Consider the following 12925-nt stretch of genomic DNA (forward strand, 5'->3'; position numbering starts at 1 on the left):
TGCAAACCTCATGTACTTGCTTTTCCAAACAGTGTCCCATGCAGTGACAAGCAGTTTTGCTCACATTCATTGTTTCCCTGGCCTCTCCCCTGCTTCCTCTGACCTCTCTTTCTAACCACTGCTACCTAATTATAGATGGTAGGTTCCCTGGGGCAGGGACCTGTGTTTTGCTTACGTCACATTTGTTGTTGTTGATGAGAGGTGCATTATTTTGGGAATAATCTGTTGGCTGCATTATGCTGCTGGTGGTACACAGGACTGAAGTATTATGGGTGGGGCAGAGCCCAAAAACTTAACCCCTTTCACCTCTCTCTTTCTGATACCACTCCGTTCACCCCACCCTATTTCTCACACCCTTTCTCCTTGCCCAGGGGAGGTTCAGATTGCTCTTGCCAGCTGTCTCAACTGACCACTTGCTTTTGCAATTAGGCTAGCAGCCTCAGCGGTGCAAGTTGCCCACTCCTGTATTAAAGTGTCATGTAGGCACTGATGATACTACAGAATTTGGCCCCCCAAGAAGGAGTGGTGGGAGGCAGCTTAGACTGGTTGTTGCAATGATTAGAACAATTCATGGACGATAAAGCTTTCAGTGGTTACTAGCCGCAAGGGCCGTGTTCTACCTCCATTGTCGGAGGCAATACATCTCTGAATATATTGCCTCCGACGATGTATCCAGAGCACTGTTGTTCTCAGATTCCGCTTGCAGGCTTCCCAGAGGCATTTAGCTTGCTTCTGTGAAAAGAGGATGCTGGACTAGATGGGGCCTGATTCAGCAGGCTCTTCTTTCCCCTCTGAATGTATATATTGCTCAGCTGAACAGAAGTTTAGATAACTGGGTCCATAGCTCCATCAGTAGAGCATGAAACTCTTAATCTAAGGATCATGGATTTGAGCCCCACATTGGCCAAAATATCCCTGCACTGCAGGTTGTTGGAGTGGGTGATCCTTGTGGCCCCTTCCAACTCTATGCCAAGGATCCTGTGCAACAGCGACACTACGGCCTGGCCAACAGTCCCCCCCAGTTCCCCACAATAATTAATAAAGGCCTTGACCCTTAAGAGAGAAGGGCATTTTTGCTGGCCAGGTTTAATTCAAATCCATCAAACCTCCTTTGGGGAAGGTTCTCTGGTAGGGTGGAAAGAGAAAGAACTTGCCCATGTGAAGACCACCTGGTGGAAACCCTCACACATATGGTTTGCAATTGTAAACTATATGCTGATCTCCTCCAGCAATTTCTAAATCAACTCTGTATCCCCAAATGGAAACCAGAGTCAGAGGTCATACAATTTCTATTACCGGGGGGGGGGGGGAATGATCAGGAGCTCACCAAGTTAGTGGCTAAATATCTCTATTTGGTTTTTTTGTCGTCGAAATACACTGCAGACGCCTGATCTCCCTGGAGACCCTGAGATGTGACGATAGACTGCTCTGCCTCCTTTCTTTTAGCAAATGTTTTGCACCACTGGGGAAGTGGTAATTCTGTGTTGATTTGTTTTGGATGTTGTATGTGATGCCAATAAAGGTTTTACGATACGATACGATATATGATAAAGGCCTTGAGTGGAGTTACACAGTTTAGGGATACTTCCCTGCTTCTTCTTCAACAAACTTCAAGTCTCTTATACTTTCATTGTACGCAGCACAATGCCAACTGCAATTCTTCTTTAAGCAAACAAGCAAGCACATGTGCACCCACGCAAGCAAGCAAACAAACAAACTGAATTTCATTCCTGACAAATTTCCCTGTTTTTCAGCTAAAGGTCACCTGAAAGGCTACAACACCTTTCCCCACCTGTTTTTCTATGCTGCTGGTAGAGCGGGTTGTGAGCAGATCTCTCACAAACCCTTAGAAATAATTAGTGAGATGAATCAGCACTCTTTCAGAAAGGGCTTTTTCACATCTATAGGGACAGCTATTTTTAAAACGTTTCAATGAATCACGCAAAAGGGCTTATCCAACGAGGATAATGCTATCTTTATGTGTAAAACTTAAAGGAAAAATAACAACAATCCAACAGCTGCTTCTAATACACAGGCGGAAAAATATTTACAGCCACATTATCAGAAGGGTGACGTTGCAATACATGTGATTACAAAACAGAAGCAACTTCTCTTTGATGGTGTTTCTTGTGTGGTTCTCCTAATGTCTTCAAGCCCCAATAATTTAATCAGAAAGGGTTCAGTCCTGAATTTTCAGAACACTCCTTTTCTCCAGGTCATTCATCTCCTTCAGGATCAGAGCAACATTGTACCTTAATTCTTGGAATTTTCCAGCTGGCACCTGGAACATAAAAATACCCAGAAAGGTCAGGGTACAACATCTCCTTCTGAGAATATATAATAGGCTTGTAGGAGGCCCCTGAATTCTGAACCTATTTAGAGGACAAGTCACCAGAGGAGAAATCCGACAGATCACATGAACATTATGTCCCCCAAATTGAAATGATCTAATTAATTGCATTTTTGCAAATAGAGTCCACAGATCTTAACTAGCCCATGGAAATTTCCTGCCCAACATCACTACAAAGGGAGACAGTGACTTTCATTTCCTAGCCACTTTGAGCCTACTTCAATTCCGTACCCATGCATCTGGGAGTAAGCGCTTTGGAACTCAGTGGATTTACTCCCAAGTATTTATTTACAAATTGCAAAGCTTTCTTACCTGCCCTTCACTGTAAGGTCTGAGGGCAAGTTATGACAATATGCAATTATAGAAAATGAAATTATAAGAATGACAATGATAAAACACATAAATCCATTCCAAACGCAACAGAACAGTATAAATTCAGAAAAAGGGGCGGGTCCCACAAAACACACTACTTTAATCGTCAAAGGCCAGGGGCAAAAAGGTGAGATGTCAGCATCTGTCAGAAGCTGCATAACGACGGTGCCAGATAGGAAGGCAGATGTACAGTTTAGTGGCTGCCACAGAGAATGCCTTTTCCCAGGCTGTCACTCCCTGCAATTCTGAGGATGAGGGATCTACCAAGAGTTCTCTCCTCTGCAGATAATAATAACGTTCAACCAGTACGCATGTACAGGATTGTGCCATTAAGTCTGTCATCAAAACTGATTATCAACAGCAGATCTAACTGTTAGATTTATTAGCAGCAGCCTTGCACTTGTTACTCAGGAACTCAAAGATACCAAAATATCGGGGCAGTTTTGAAGTCAGCGGTTAAAATCAGTTTTGAAACATTTAGCTTGCCATCTTGATTGAAAATGGCACACTGCTATATCCAAACATAGGTGAAAACCTGCTCCTCAGGAATAATCACCCAAAATGTGCTAATGATATCTTAAAAGGTGTCCGAATGCACAACTTTCCAAAATACTTTTTAAAAAACAAACAAACCCAAATGTATTGTTGCTTTGATGGAACAACCTCCTGAAAACACCCAGAACAAAACAAACAAGCTGGTTGCATAACTTTGTATAAAGAAAAGCCGCAGTTTCAGCAACTTCTGTGTTTTCCCCACCTCCTGGAGAGTACAGGATCCGACCTGGCCACTTAGCACATGAGTGTGCTGACTTAGAAAAATGTGATAGCTCAGGATCAATTTCTCTTTCAGCCTGCCAACAGCACTAAGGATTTTCCTCATCTATTTGCTAAATCCCTTCATTAGATTCATGAACTAAATGAGAGATAATTTGTGGAAATGACTGCTTATCTCCCTGCTGCCAAACATACAGCTCAGTAGGTAGAGCACGTGACCCTTAATGTAAGGGCTGTGGGTTTGAGCCCCACATCGGGCAAGAGTCCTGCATTGCAGAGGGTTGGACTAGAAGACCCTCAGGCCACAGGCTACCCAGCCCTGACCTACATTATGGATTTTCAAATCAAATTTAGGCAAAAAGCAGAACTTGCTCTCTGGAGAATCATTTCTTGTCCACACCACAACAACTGCATTCCACATTAATTTCTGCAGACTGCAGACAATACTGCCCACTCAGTTCCATGTTGCCCCCACCTTCCAAAAAGGAATGGGGGAGAACTTAAGAGCCCTAATGGACCAGGCTAAAAGCCCACCCAGTTCAGTATCCAGCTCTCACAATGGCCACCAGAAGCCTGGGAGTCCATCAGCAGGACATGGGGGCAACCCAATGTTCTCTGCTTGCAGTTTCCAGCAACTGGTATACATGGGCTTGCTAAAACTTGTTGCTTAAACACGAAGGCAGCTTTGCAGGAACCACTCTGAGAAAGAGGTGTGAACCACTAGCAGGGCCCTCCTTTCAAGAAGGCACCATTTGTGTGGGCAAGCACCTCTCCATGGCCGCTGCACTTTACAACCCTGCAATTCTTTGCAAAAGCAGAGTGGCGGCCCTAGAAAGGTTTGAAGACCAAAGCTTAGTGTGAATTTACAAGGCCGTGCACCATAGCTCACTGGGCAGAGCATCTGCTTTGCATCTAGAAGGCTTCAGGTTCCATCCCTGACATCTCCAGGTAAGGCTAGGAGACAACTCTGGAGAGCTGTTGCCAGCCAGCATGCAGGGCTAGATGTAGCAGTGGTCTGGCTTGGTATAAAGCGAGCTTCCTACACTCCTAACTATATCTTGCATCTCAAATGTTCATTAGTTATTTGCATATTTAGACGGCTGAGCTGATTAAAGTCTGTTCAGCAGCAGACAATGCCAGGGAAATCCAGCGTGGCTTCCCTCCCGATGCTGTTGAACTCCCCTAAAACCCCAGCCAACATGGCCAACAGGAACTGCTCTTGGCATCAGTCTGTCTCAAGAGGCAATGGAGTGAGCCTCCTCTCTGGGATGCAAGCCTGGGCAGTGTGTATGGAGGTCCTGGGCTACCAGACAACAAGACTCTCCTATCAGCCTTCTTGGTGTGGCCCAAAGGAAATCTGAGCAATACTTTTGGCACCAGCTTGGCTGCAGCAGTTGCCGGAAGGAGGAGTACAAGGCGCCATCCAACCGTCTTAGGGACTCCACTCTGGATTTGTGTTGGGTTGACTCCTGAGCCTTTTCTTCTCCCAAAGATGTCCCACAAAGCAGCAGGGCTGGATTTTCCCTTGGGGTTTACTCACGAAGCCTTTCTCACGAATGAGTATACTAGAGGTTTAGGACCAGAGTTTTCCTTCTCCTAGATGAGCTACTTTCCCAGGCTGACAAACCCCATCTGCCCCTCACCTCCTTCAACAGCTTATTCAGAAAACTACCATCTTGACCATTGGACCCACTACTGGTCTCTTCATCTCAATCTGCTAGAGCCTGTCTTCGTATGCAGGGGAATTCCCTAATTCACCAAGGGTTTGAGACCCTTTGGCTACCCTCACTTAGTTTACCCAGCTAGTTGAAGCAGTTTTCTGAGCTGTGACTGCTGTCACATGCTGACAGTTTCTAGGAGCCACAGGTGAGAGCTGAGTGCAGGGTGGGGACCAAAGGTGGACAAGCTATCGCAGAAAGAGCATGATGTGTCCCCCGCCAGGGGTGCTACCTTTCCCCTAATACCCCATATGCTCCTCAGAAATGGTTGACCAACAACATATGGAGGACACTTTGTGCTGAATTTCTTCTGAGATGATGAGCTGTGGCTTTTGGAGGAGAATGTTTTTATTAAACAATGCCTGACACACTACAAATCAATTATTTCCTATTATATAGGAATATAATTCTGGTATATTCTGCATTTCCTTTTTGGATGAAATGACCAGGAGATGGTCGCAACAACAAATACACTTTGTTTGATTGACTACCTGACTGATGGATGTTCGTAAGTGGCAGGCTTAAATGTAGTTTCAAGGGAATCTTAAAGATTTTAATTTATTTTTAAAATGCAATTAAATGTAAGCTGGATAAACCATTAAGGTGAATGCATAAGAAGTGAACTCCTATGAAGATCTGCTCAGAAGGAAGTACCTTAAGCTCAATGGGACTTACTCCCAGGTAAGTATGTATAGGATTGCAACCTAAGTGTATGGGAAACAGTAAACACATGAAGCTGCCTTATATGAAGTCAGACCAGTGGTCTATCTAGTTCAGTATTGTCTACACTGACTGGCAGCAGCTCTCCAAGGTGTCAGATGGATGACATTCCCAGCCCTATCTGGAACTGGACCTGAGACAACTGGCATGCTCTATTACTGAACCAGAGCCCATTCAGTTGGATATTTCAGACTTGTTTGCTTTTCATGTTTCTCTCTGAATCCAGAAGAGCAAGAGATGTATATTTCCATTTTTTCACCCATCAAGCTCAGCCCTTGTTGGGGTCTCCTTCTTGGAGTTTTCCCTAAAGCACACAACCCTTATGCCTCGGCACTGTTGTTTTAACCTCTTAAACCACATCACTGACTCAGTGAATATTGGAAATAGAGATAATGCAGTGCACTCTGAGAGCTTTCATTTGTTTTGCAGCCCAGGTCACCCTGTGCCTGATTCTTAAGAGCAGTCTTTCAGAGAACTCCATACAAATCCATGAATATAAATTGCTTCCAAAGGCTTTCTAAAATTCCTAGTAAACAGCTATTCACTGTCGTACGAAGAATATAAAGCGAGCCCACTCTTATTTAGCAATGGCAGTACTTACTTCAAAGCGATGAGCTGACCCGTCAGAGAGCTTCAGTTGCATTAAAATGGATGGCTGCAAAGCCCGAGCCAATGAGCTAAAATCAATCACATTATTACCATTAGAGTTGCTAGGGGAACAAGGAAGACTTGGACATGAGTCCTTTACATGTAGTGCAAAACAACAACAACAACAACAACAAAACCCCACAGGCAGTATCTGCTACATTCCAGGGGAATGTGTGCCTTTAAGCTGGACAGGAAACCAGATCCAATTAATGGCCACAACATCTGGACTCTACATGTAAGCAAATGTGGGTATATATGTATTTTTTTAAAAATAATATTTATTAAGGTTTTCCAAATTAAAACAAATTAAATCCAATTTATAAACTTTTTCCAATAATCAGGACTTCCCCTCCCCACCCCCTCTTGTATTCCAAATCTTCCAAGTAAACAATTAAATTCAACAAATTCTTATCCCCAAATTACACTCATCATCAATAACCCAAATTTTTTTCCAAGTTCCCATCCCCTAAGATCGATCTAATCCCTTCCACGAGGTCCCCCTTTTCAAATATAATGCAGATAAATATAAAATAAAGATAGAAAATAAATAATTTTACAACTTTTGGATTCCAAATTTCCCTCCCCCCTTTCCCTGTTGCGTTCCCCATATCCCTCCATTTCTAGTAACTTTCTGGAGTTCCCACATTTCACTAAGCCCATACCCCTCTGATTCTTTGCCAGTCACAAATGTGGGTATATATGTAAAAAATGCAATGCAAATTATCTTAAGATATAACCACTATATGAAAAACACAGGTGTCAGGGTTGTCTTAAGCATATGCGGCACTGGGGTGCAAAGACCTGCCCGGCGCCCCCCCAGCCCAGCGCAACAAACAAGCCCAAGGCATTGGCAACTGAGCGAAGCCAGGCGCCTCGTGGTGTGAGCAGCATGCGCTGGGCAGGCCTCTCCACAGCCCTACACCAATCCCAGGCGTGCAGGAGGGTGGAGCCAGCCGGCCGCTTCAGTGCCTTGCTGGCTCGCTCACCCCCAAACTCACGGTGCAGAGCTGCCCACAGCAGAAGAGCCTGTGGCGGCGCTCTGACGGGTGGCCACTTCCCCAGACTCCAACTCTCGGGCCCCAGACTCTCGGCCTGGTTCCCCTGAGAGCCTGGCTCCCGGGTACCCCACACCCTTGGCGCCTATGGTTAAGACGGCCCTGACAGGTGTTCTTTAAACCATGCGCTCTTGGAGGAAACTGATTTTATAGAACCATTTCAATGAAAGTCTAGGCCCATTTTGGCACAGAAACTGCTTTTTTCATAGGCCTTTGGCCTATGAAACACTCTACAGCCTTATAAACCGTGTGTGTGTGTGTGCGCGTGCGTGCGCATGTGTGTGCGTGTTATTGTTTTGTTTATTGTTAGGCTATGTATTTTTGTGTTTTTATATTGCAAACCACCTTGTGATACTCTGAGGAAGAGCAGCATATAAGATTTAATAAATACCGTATTTTTCGCTCTATAGGATGCACTTTTCCCCCTCCAAAAATTAAGGGGAAATGTGTGTGCGTCCTATGGAGCGAATGCAGGCTCCTTGGCTTCAGCGATAGCAACACGATGCCTCCGAAGCGCAGAGGGAGCACTCCCTCCGCGCTCCGGAGGCTTCGCGTTGCTTTTGCTGAAGCCTGGAGAGCGAGAAGGGTCGGTGGGCACCGACCCCTCTCGCTCTCCAGGCTTCAGGAATAGCTGCCTGAAGCCTTTGGAGTGCAGTGGGAACTTGCGCTGCGCTCCGAAGGCTTCGGGTTCCTTTTGCTGAAGCCGGGAGAGCAAGACTCTCCCGGCTTCAGCAGAGAGGGAGAGCTGCGCAGCGCCCCTTCAGCCAAGCGGGAGGAGAAATGGAAGGGGCTCTGTTTCTCCTGCCGCTTCGCTGAAGGGGTGCTGAGCAGAGAGGGGGAGAATTTTTTCCCCTGTTCTCCCCCTCCTATGGTCCGGTGTGTCCTATGGTCTGGTGAGTCCTATAGAGCGAAAAATACGGTAAATAAAATAATTGACGAGCTCTCCACAAAGCATGAAACAAGATGTATTCCTGGAGACTATGGTTACGTGCTTAAGTAATCATTATTGCTTTTATCGTTTTATTGTTTCTTGTGACTTCATCATTCATATAATTCTACCCCCACCCCCCACCCCTGAATGAAAGAAAAACTGCTGGGGCTGCCCTATCAAAGGCTCAAACAGCTGGGCCACTAACACAGTATTACCTACTGTGACAGGCAACTGCTCTCTTAAGATCTCAGGAACAAGCCTTTTCTTCTTCCTATCAGAGAAGTTTTTCACTGGAGATGCAAAGGACTGATCTAAGGTCCTTCCACCAAGCCAAAAAAGGTTCCATAACATTATAATCTATCCCATAGTATGATGTCAGCTGCTTTCAACTTGGTATTCCGCCCCCCTCTAAATTCCTTAATTCCCCTAATGCTGGTCCCAGCTAAGTCCCACTCAGAGCAGACCCACTGAAATTAATGTGCATGACTAATTTTGCCCCATTAATTTCAATGGGCCCAGGTTTGGTTGAATGCAACCTACTGCTCTCTCTCTCCTAGCAGTAGGATTCATTTCTGAAAGTGTTGTGAGCATTGGCAATCCTCAGTAGAGATGCACTCTCAGCAAACTAGCACACAGGAAGTCAACAGGGTGGCAGGGAAGAGCAGTTTTCCACTACAGTGGTACCTCGGGTTAAGTACTTAATTCGTTCCGGAGGTCCGTACTTAACCTGAAACTGTTCTTAACCTGAAGCACCACTTCAGCTAATGGGGCATCCTGCTGCTGCCGCGCCGCTGGAGCACGATTTCCATTCTCATCCTGAAGCTAAGTTCTTAACCTGAGGTACTATTTTGGGGTTAGGGGAGTCTGTAACCTGAAGAGTATGTAACCTGAGGTACCACTACGTTTCTCATTTGCGGAAAATTTTTCCATTCCTGAAAATATACTGTTTCATAAAGCTAATTAGAAACAGGCTGATTGCATGATGATATCACTCAAACTGGGCAGTTTCAAAAACAGTAATTCACTCTCTGCTACCCTGCAAAGCAGGTGAAGGCCACCATCCCCTTACCTAATAAGCAACCTTGAGTCATTATTGTTTGTTCAAGGTTTTCTAGCTGGATGAGAACATCTCTGGCTTAGGTGTTCCTGCTGCTTTGCTTTCAAAATTATATTTAGTTGCTTTTATGGCTATGCTTGTAAACAACCTTGAGCCTGATATGGAAGACAATCTGTAAAATAAATTAATGAATTTGTATTTGCAAAAGGGGGCGGCAGGCAAGTTGAAAGGTGTTAAAACTGAAGGAGTTTAAATTTGATTTGATTTGATTTGAAACCAAAAGCACACATAATTCAAACACGGGAAATTAGATCTAAATAGAGTTAGGGCATGTGGGGATTGAAAGTTATCAAAACAACAACGACAACCCAACATTAGCTGAGAAAGAAACCCATCTCTCTGAAAACTGGACAAGGACATTATAGCAACCAAACTGAGGGAAGGGCCTTTCTGGAGCCAGCCTTGTTGAACTCTCCCCAGAAGTAGAAAATGAATCACTGTGTGTGCCATTCTGCCAGCCAGTTGGCCTCTACCAAAATTAGAAAAGAAACCAGCAGATGCCAAGAGCTCTATGGCCAAGAATGAACTCTCCCCGTGCCTGTAGGTGAGGCTGTTTCCTGAGGATAAACAGGAAGTTTCTGGGGGAACTGGCAAGGGATGGAAACCAAGAAGGAAGAAAACCCAAAAATGGAACCCACATTCTCCAAGGAAGGACTGTTTACACCTTCCAAAACAACTAAGGTGAAGAATATTTAGCTATGTGTTCTCCAGTCTTTCGTTGGTGCGCAATATATAATAAAAGCCACTGTGATGATAGTACTGTTGACTCCAAATAAATAGAGGGATCCAGCTCCTGTCAGGTCAGGTTTCTCTACCTAAAACATGTTCAGCAGATTACCGTATTTTTCGCCCTATAGGACGCATTTTTTCCCCTCCAAAAAAGAAGGGGAAATGTGTGTGCGTCCTATGGGGCGAATGCAGGCTTCAGGAAGCTATCCGCAAGCTGTGGGAGAGCTGCGTGAAGTCGCCCCACAGGCTTTGGGCTTCGCACAGCTCTCCCACGGCTTGTGGAGAGCTGCCTCTTCTGGGGGCTGGGGTCGGGGGAAGCTCAGGCTTCCCCCGCGCCTGGGGGAAAAAATTCTTTATTTCCCCCCCAAAAAAACTAGGTGCGTCCTATGGGCCGGTGTGCCCTATGGGCCGAAAAATACGGTACCTTGAGACACTGACTACCCGGCAACTACATAGAGCCTTTGTTGAACCAAGGTTCCAACAGATGCCTTCAGCATACTTAGAAGGGAGACACCCAGGAATCCCCAATATGGAACGCAAATGCAATTATGGCTGCAATCAGGTCGAGGGTATCATCCAATACCTGCTGATTTGCCCCTTATATACCGTATTTTTCTCTCTATAAGACACAAATTTTCCCTGCCAAAAATTAAGGGGAAATGTGTGTGCGTCTTATGGAGCAAATGCAGGCTCCTTGGCTTCAGCGATAGCAATGCAAAGCCTCCAAAGCGCAGAGGGAGCGCTCCCACAGCGCTCTGGAGGCTTTGCATTGCTATCGCTGAAGCCTGGAGAGAGAGAGAGGTTGGTGCACTTCGGAGGCTTCGGGTTCTTTCGCTGAAGGGTAGGTGCCCCTTCAGCTAAGACGCAGCACTCCTTCAGCAAAGCGGGAGGAGAAATGGAAAGGGCTCCGTTTCTCCTGCCGCTTCGCTGAAGGGGCGCTACGCAGAGAGGGGGAGAATTATTTTTTCTTGTTCTCCCCCTCTAAAACAAGGTGCTGCCTATGGTCGGGTGCGTCCTATAGAGCGGGGGGGAAAAACGGTACAATGCACAGACAACTTTTTTTTATCTCCTCTTCTCAGGCTGATCCCCCTCAGGAAGTGACAGTCGAACGCTTAGGCTTAGCTGATAAAAGATCTACAAATTACAAACCTGGTAGCCAAATTTGCTCTGTTCCAGTTATGTTAATGCTTCCTAATTTAAAATATTTATGCTGTAAACTTTTTATGCTGCAAACCTTTATAGGTTATGTCATGTGATTTCAGAAGAAAGTTTTGCTCCTGCCTTTGTAAAGGCCTTTGGCTATAAACAATAAATGGATGGATGGATTGATTGACTTTCAGCAGACCAGCTCCCTACTTCCCTGTCTGCTACAGCCTGGAAAACTACCAACCCTGAGAATGGCAGACTGTCAATTGGCAACAAGAACACGATCAGGGTCCCTCTGGGTTTACATCTGTTCTGGTGGTTAGGCTTTTCCTAAATGTGCTTGAAAGGTGCTTATTTTTTAAGAATGTGGCAGCTCTGCTAGATGAAACCAAAGGCCTGTCCAGTCCAGCATTCTGTTCTCACAGAGGCCACCCTGAGGCCTATGGGAAGCCTGCAAGGAGGACACTCTCTTTCTCATGACCCCCAGCTACTGGAGGTAACACATAATCTTCATGCTCATGTTTTCCTAACCAGGTGGGACCTGGCTGAGGGGAGATTTGAGTTTGGGGGGGGGCACTTTCCCATCTGCCCAAACTGAGCCAGCCTCCACAGACACCCACTGAAAATTCAGGCATGGGCTTCATATATCCTGTACCTGGTAGAAATGGCCACATCTACCCTCCACTTGAAGTCTTCGATTCTAGGCAGTTTACTAGCTTGCTTCTGAATGGCCTCTTCAAGTGCAGGTTGCCTGTTGGTGAGAAAAAAGAAACGACGCTCAAGAAAGTGGGAGCGAGACTCTTCAGAGCAGTGGCACAATGGAACCTTTGTACCCCAAGGGGCACATTCCCTTCTGGACAATTTTCCAGGGGGCCACACCCAGCAGTGGGCAGGATCAGAGGCAAAAGCAAATTTTACCTTTGTATACCAAGCTAACTTTCTGCACACACTCACTTAGCTGTCTGCCCCCTTCATTCAGGCAAGCAAGAGAAATAGCCAAAGTTTAAGGGCAAATTCCAGCCAGGCAAAAACACTCAAGGAGGGTATGCAGCAAGACACTGGTGTGGCATGGGGAGGGAGTGTGGCATAAGGCGGGTGTGTGGCCTGGAGAGAATTCCAGGGGCCAGACAGAGAGGTTGGGAGGACCACATTTGGCCCCAGGGCCAAAGTTCACCAACATTACTCCAGAGGCAATGAACTGGGAAGACTGGAGTATGACTTCAGTGAGTAATCTAAAGAGTAAGGTATACTGCCATGACTAAGGAACATGGGCCAGTATCAGTGTCTGGGATATTAATGGGATCCTCTTGGTATGTCCACCACCCACAAGAGAGGGCATTCTCTGTGGTAACCCCCTAATTCCCC

The 12925-nt window shown here is 45.7% G+C and overlaps 1 protein-coding gene across 1 annotated transcript in view; it reads right to left on the reverse strand.

Annotated features, from left to right (window-relative positions):
• Positions 1–1951: 1951 nt before the first annotated feature.
• COMMD5 (COMM domain containing 5) overlaps positions 1952–12925 on the reverse strand; it is a 35077-nt gene continuing 24103 nt past the window's right edge. Inside the window, exons 5-7 of the mRNA XM_081897683.1 lie at positions 12216–12311; positions 6536–6611; positions 1952–2281 (exon numbers count right to left, since the gene is read on the reverse strand). Coding sequence (XP_081753809.1) covers positions 2180–2281; positions 6536–6611; positions 12216–12311 — 274 coding nt within the window. The 3' untranslated portion in view covers positions 1952–2179. The remainder of the gene's footprint in view (positions 2282–6535; positions 6612–12215; positions 12312–12925) is intronic.

Source organism: Podarcis melisellensis, assembly GCF_964234715.1.
Source record: "Podarcis melisellensis genome assembly, chromosome: Z".
In the NCBI taxonomy this organism is placed as follows: domain Eukaryota; kingdom Metazoa; phylum Chordata; class Lepidosauria; order Squamata; family Lacertidae; genus Podarcis; species Podarcis melisellensis.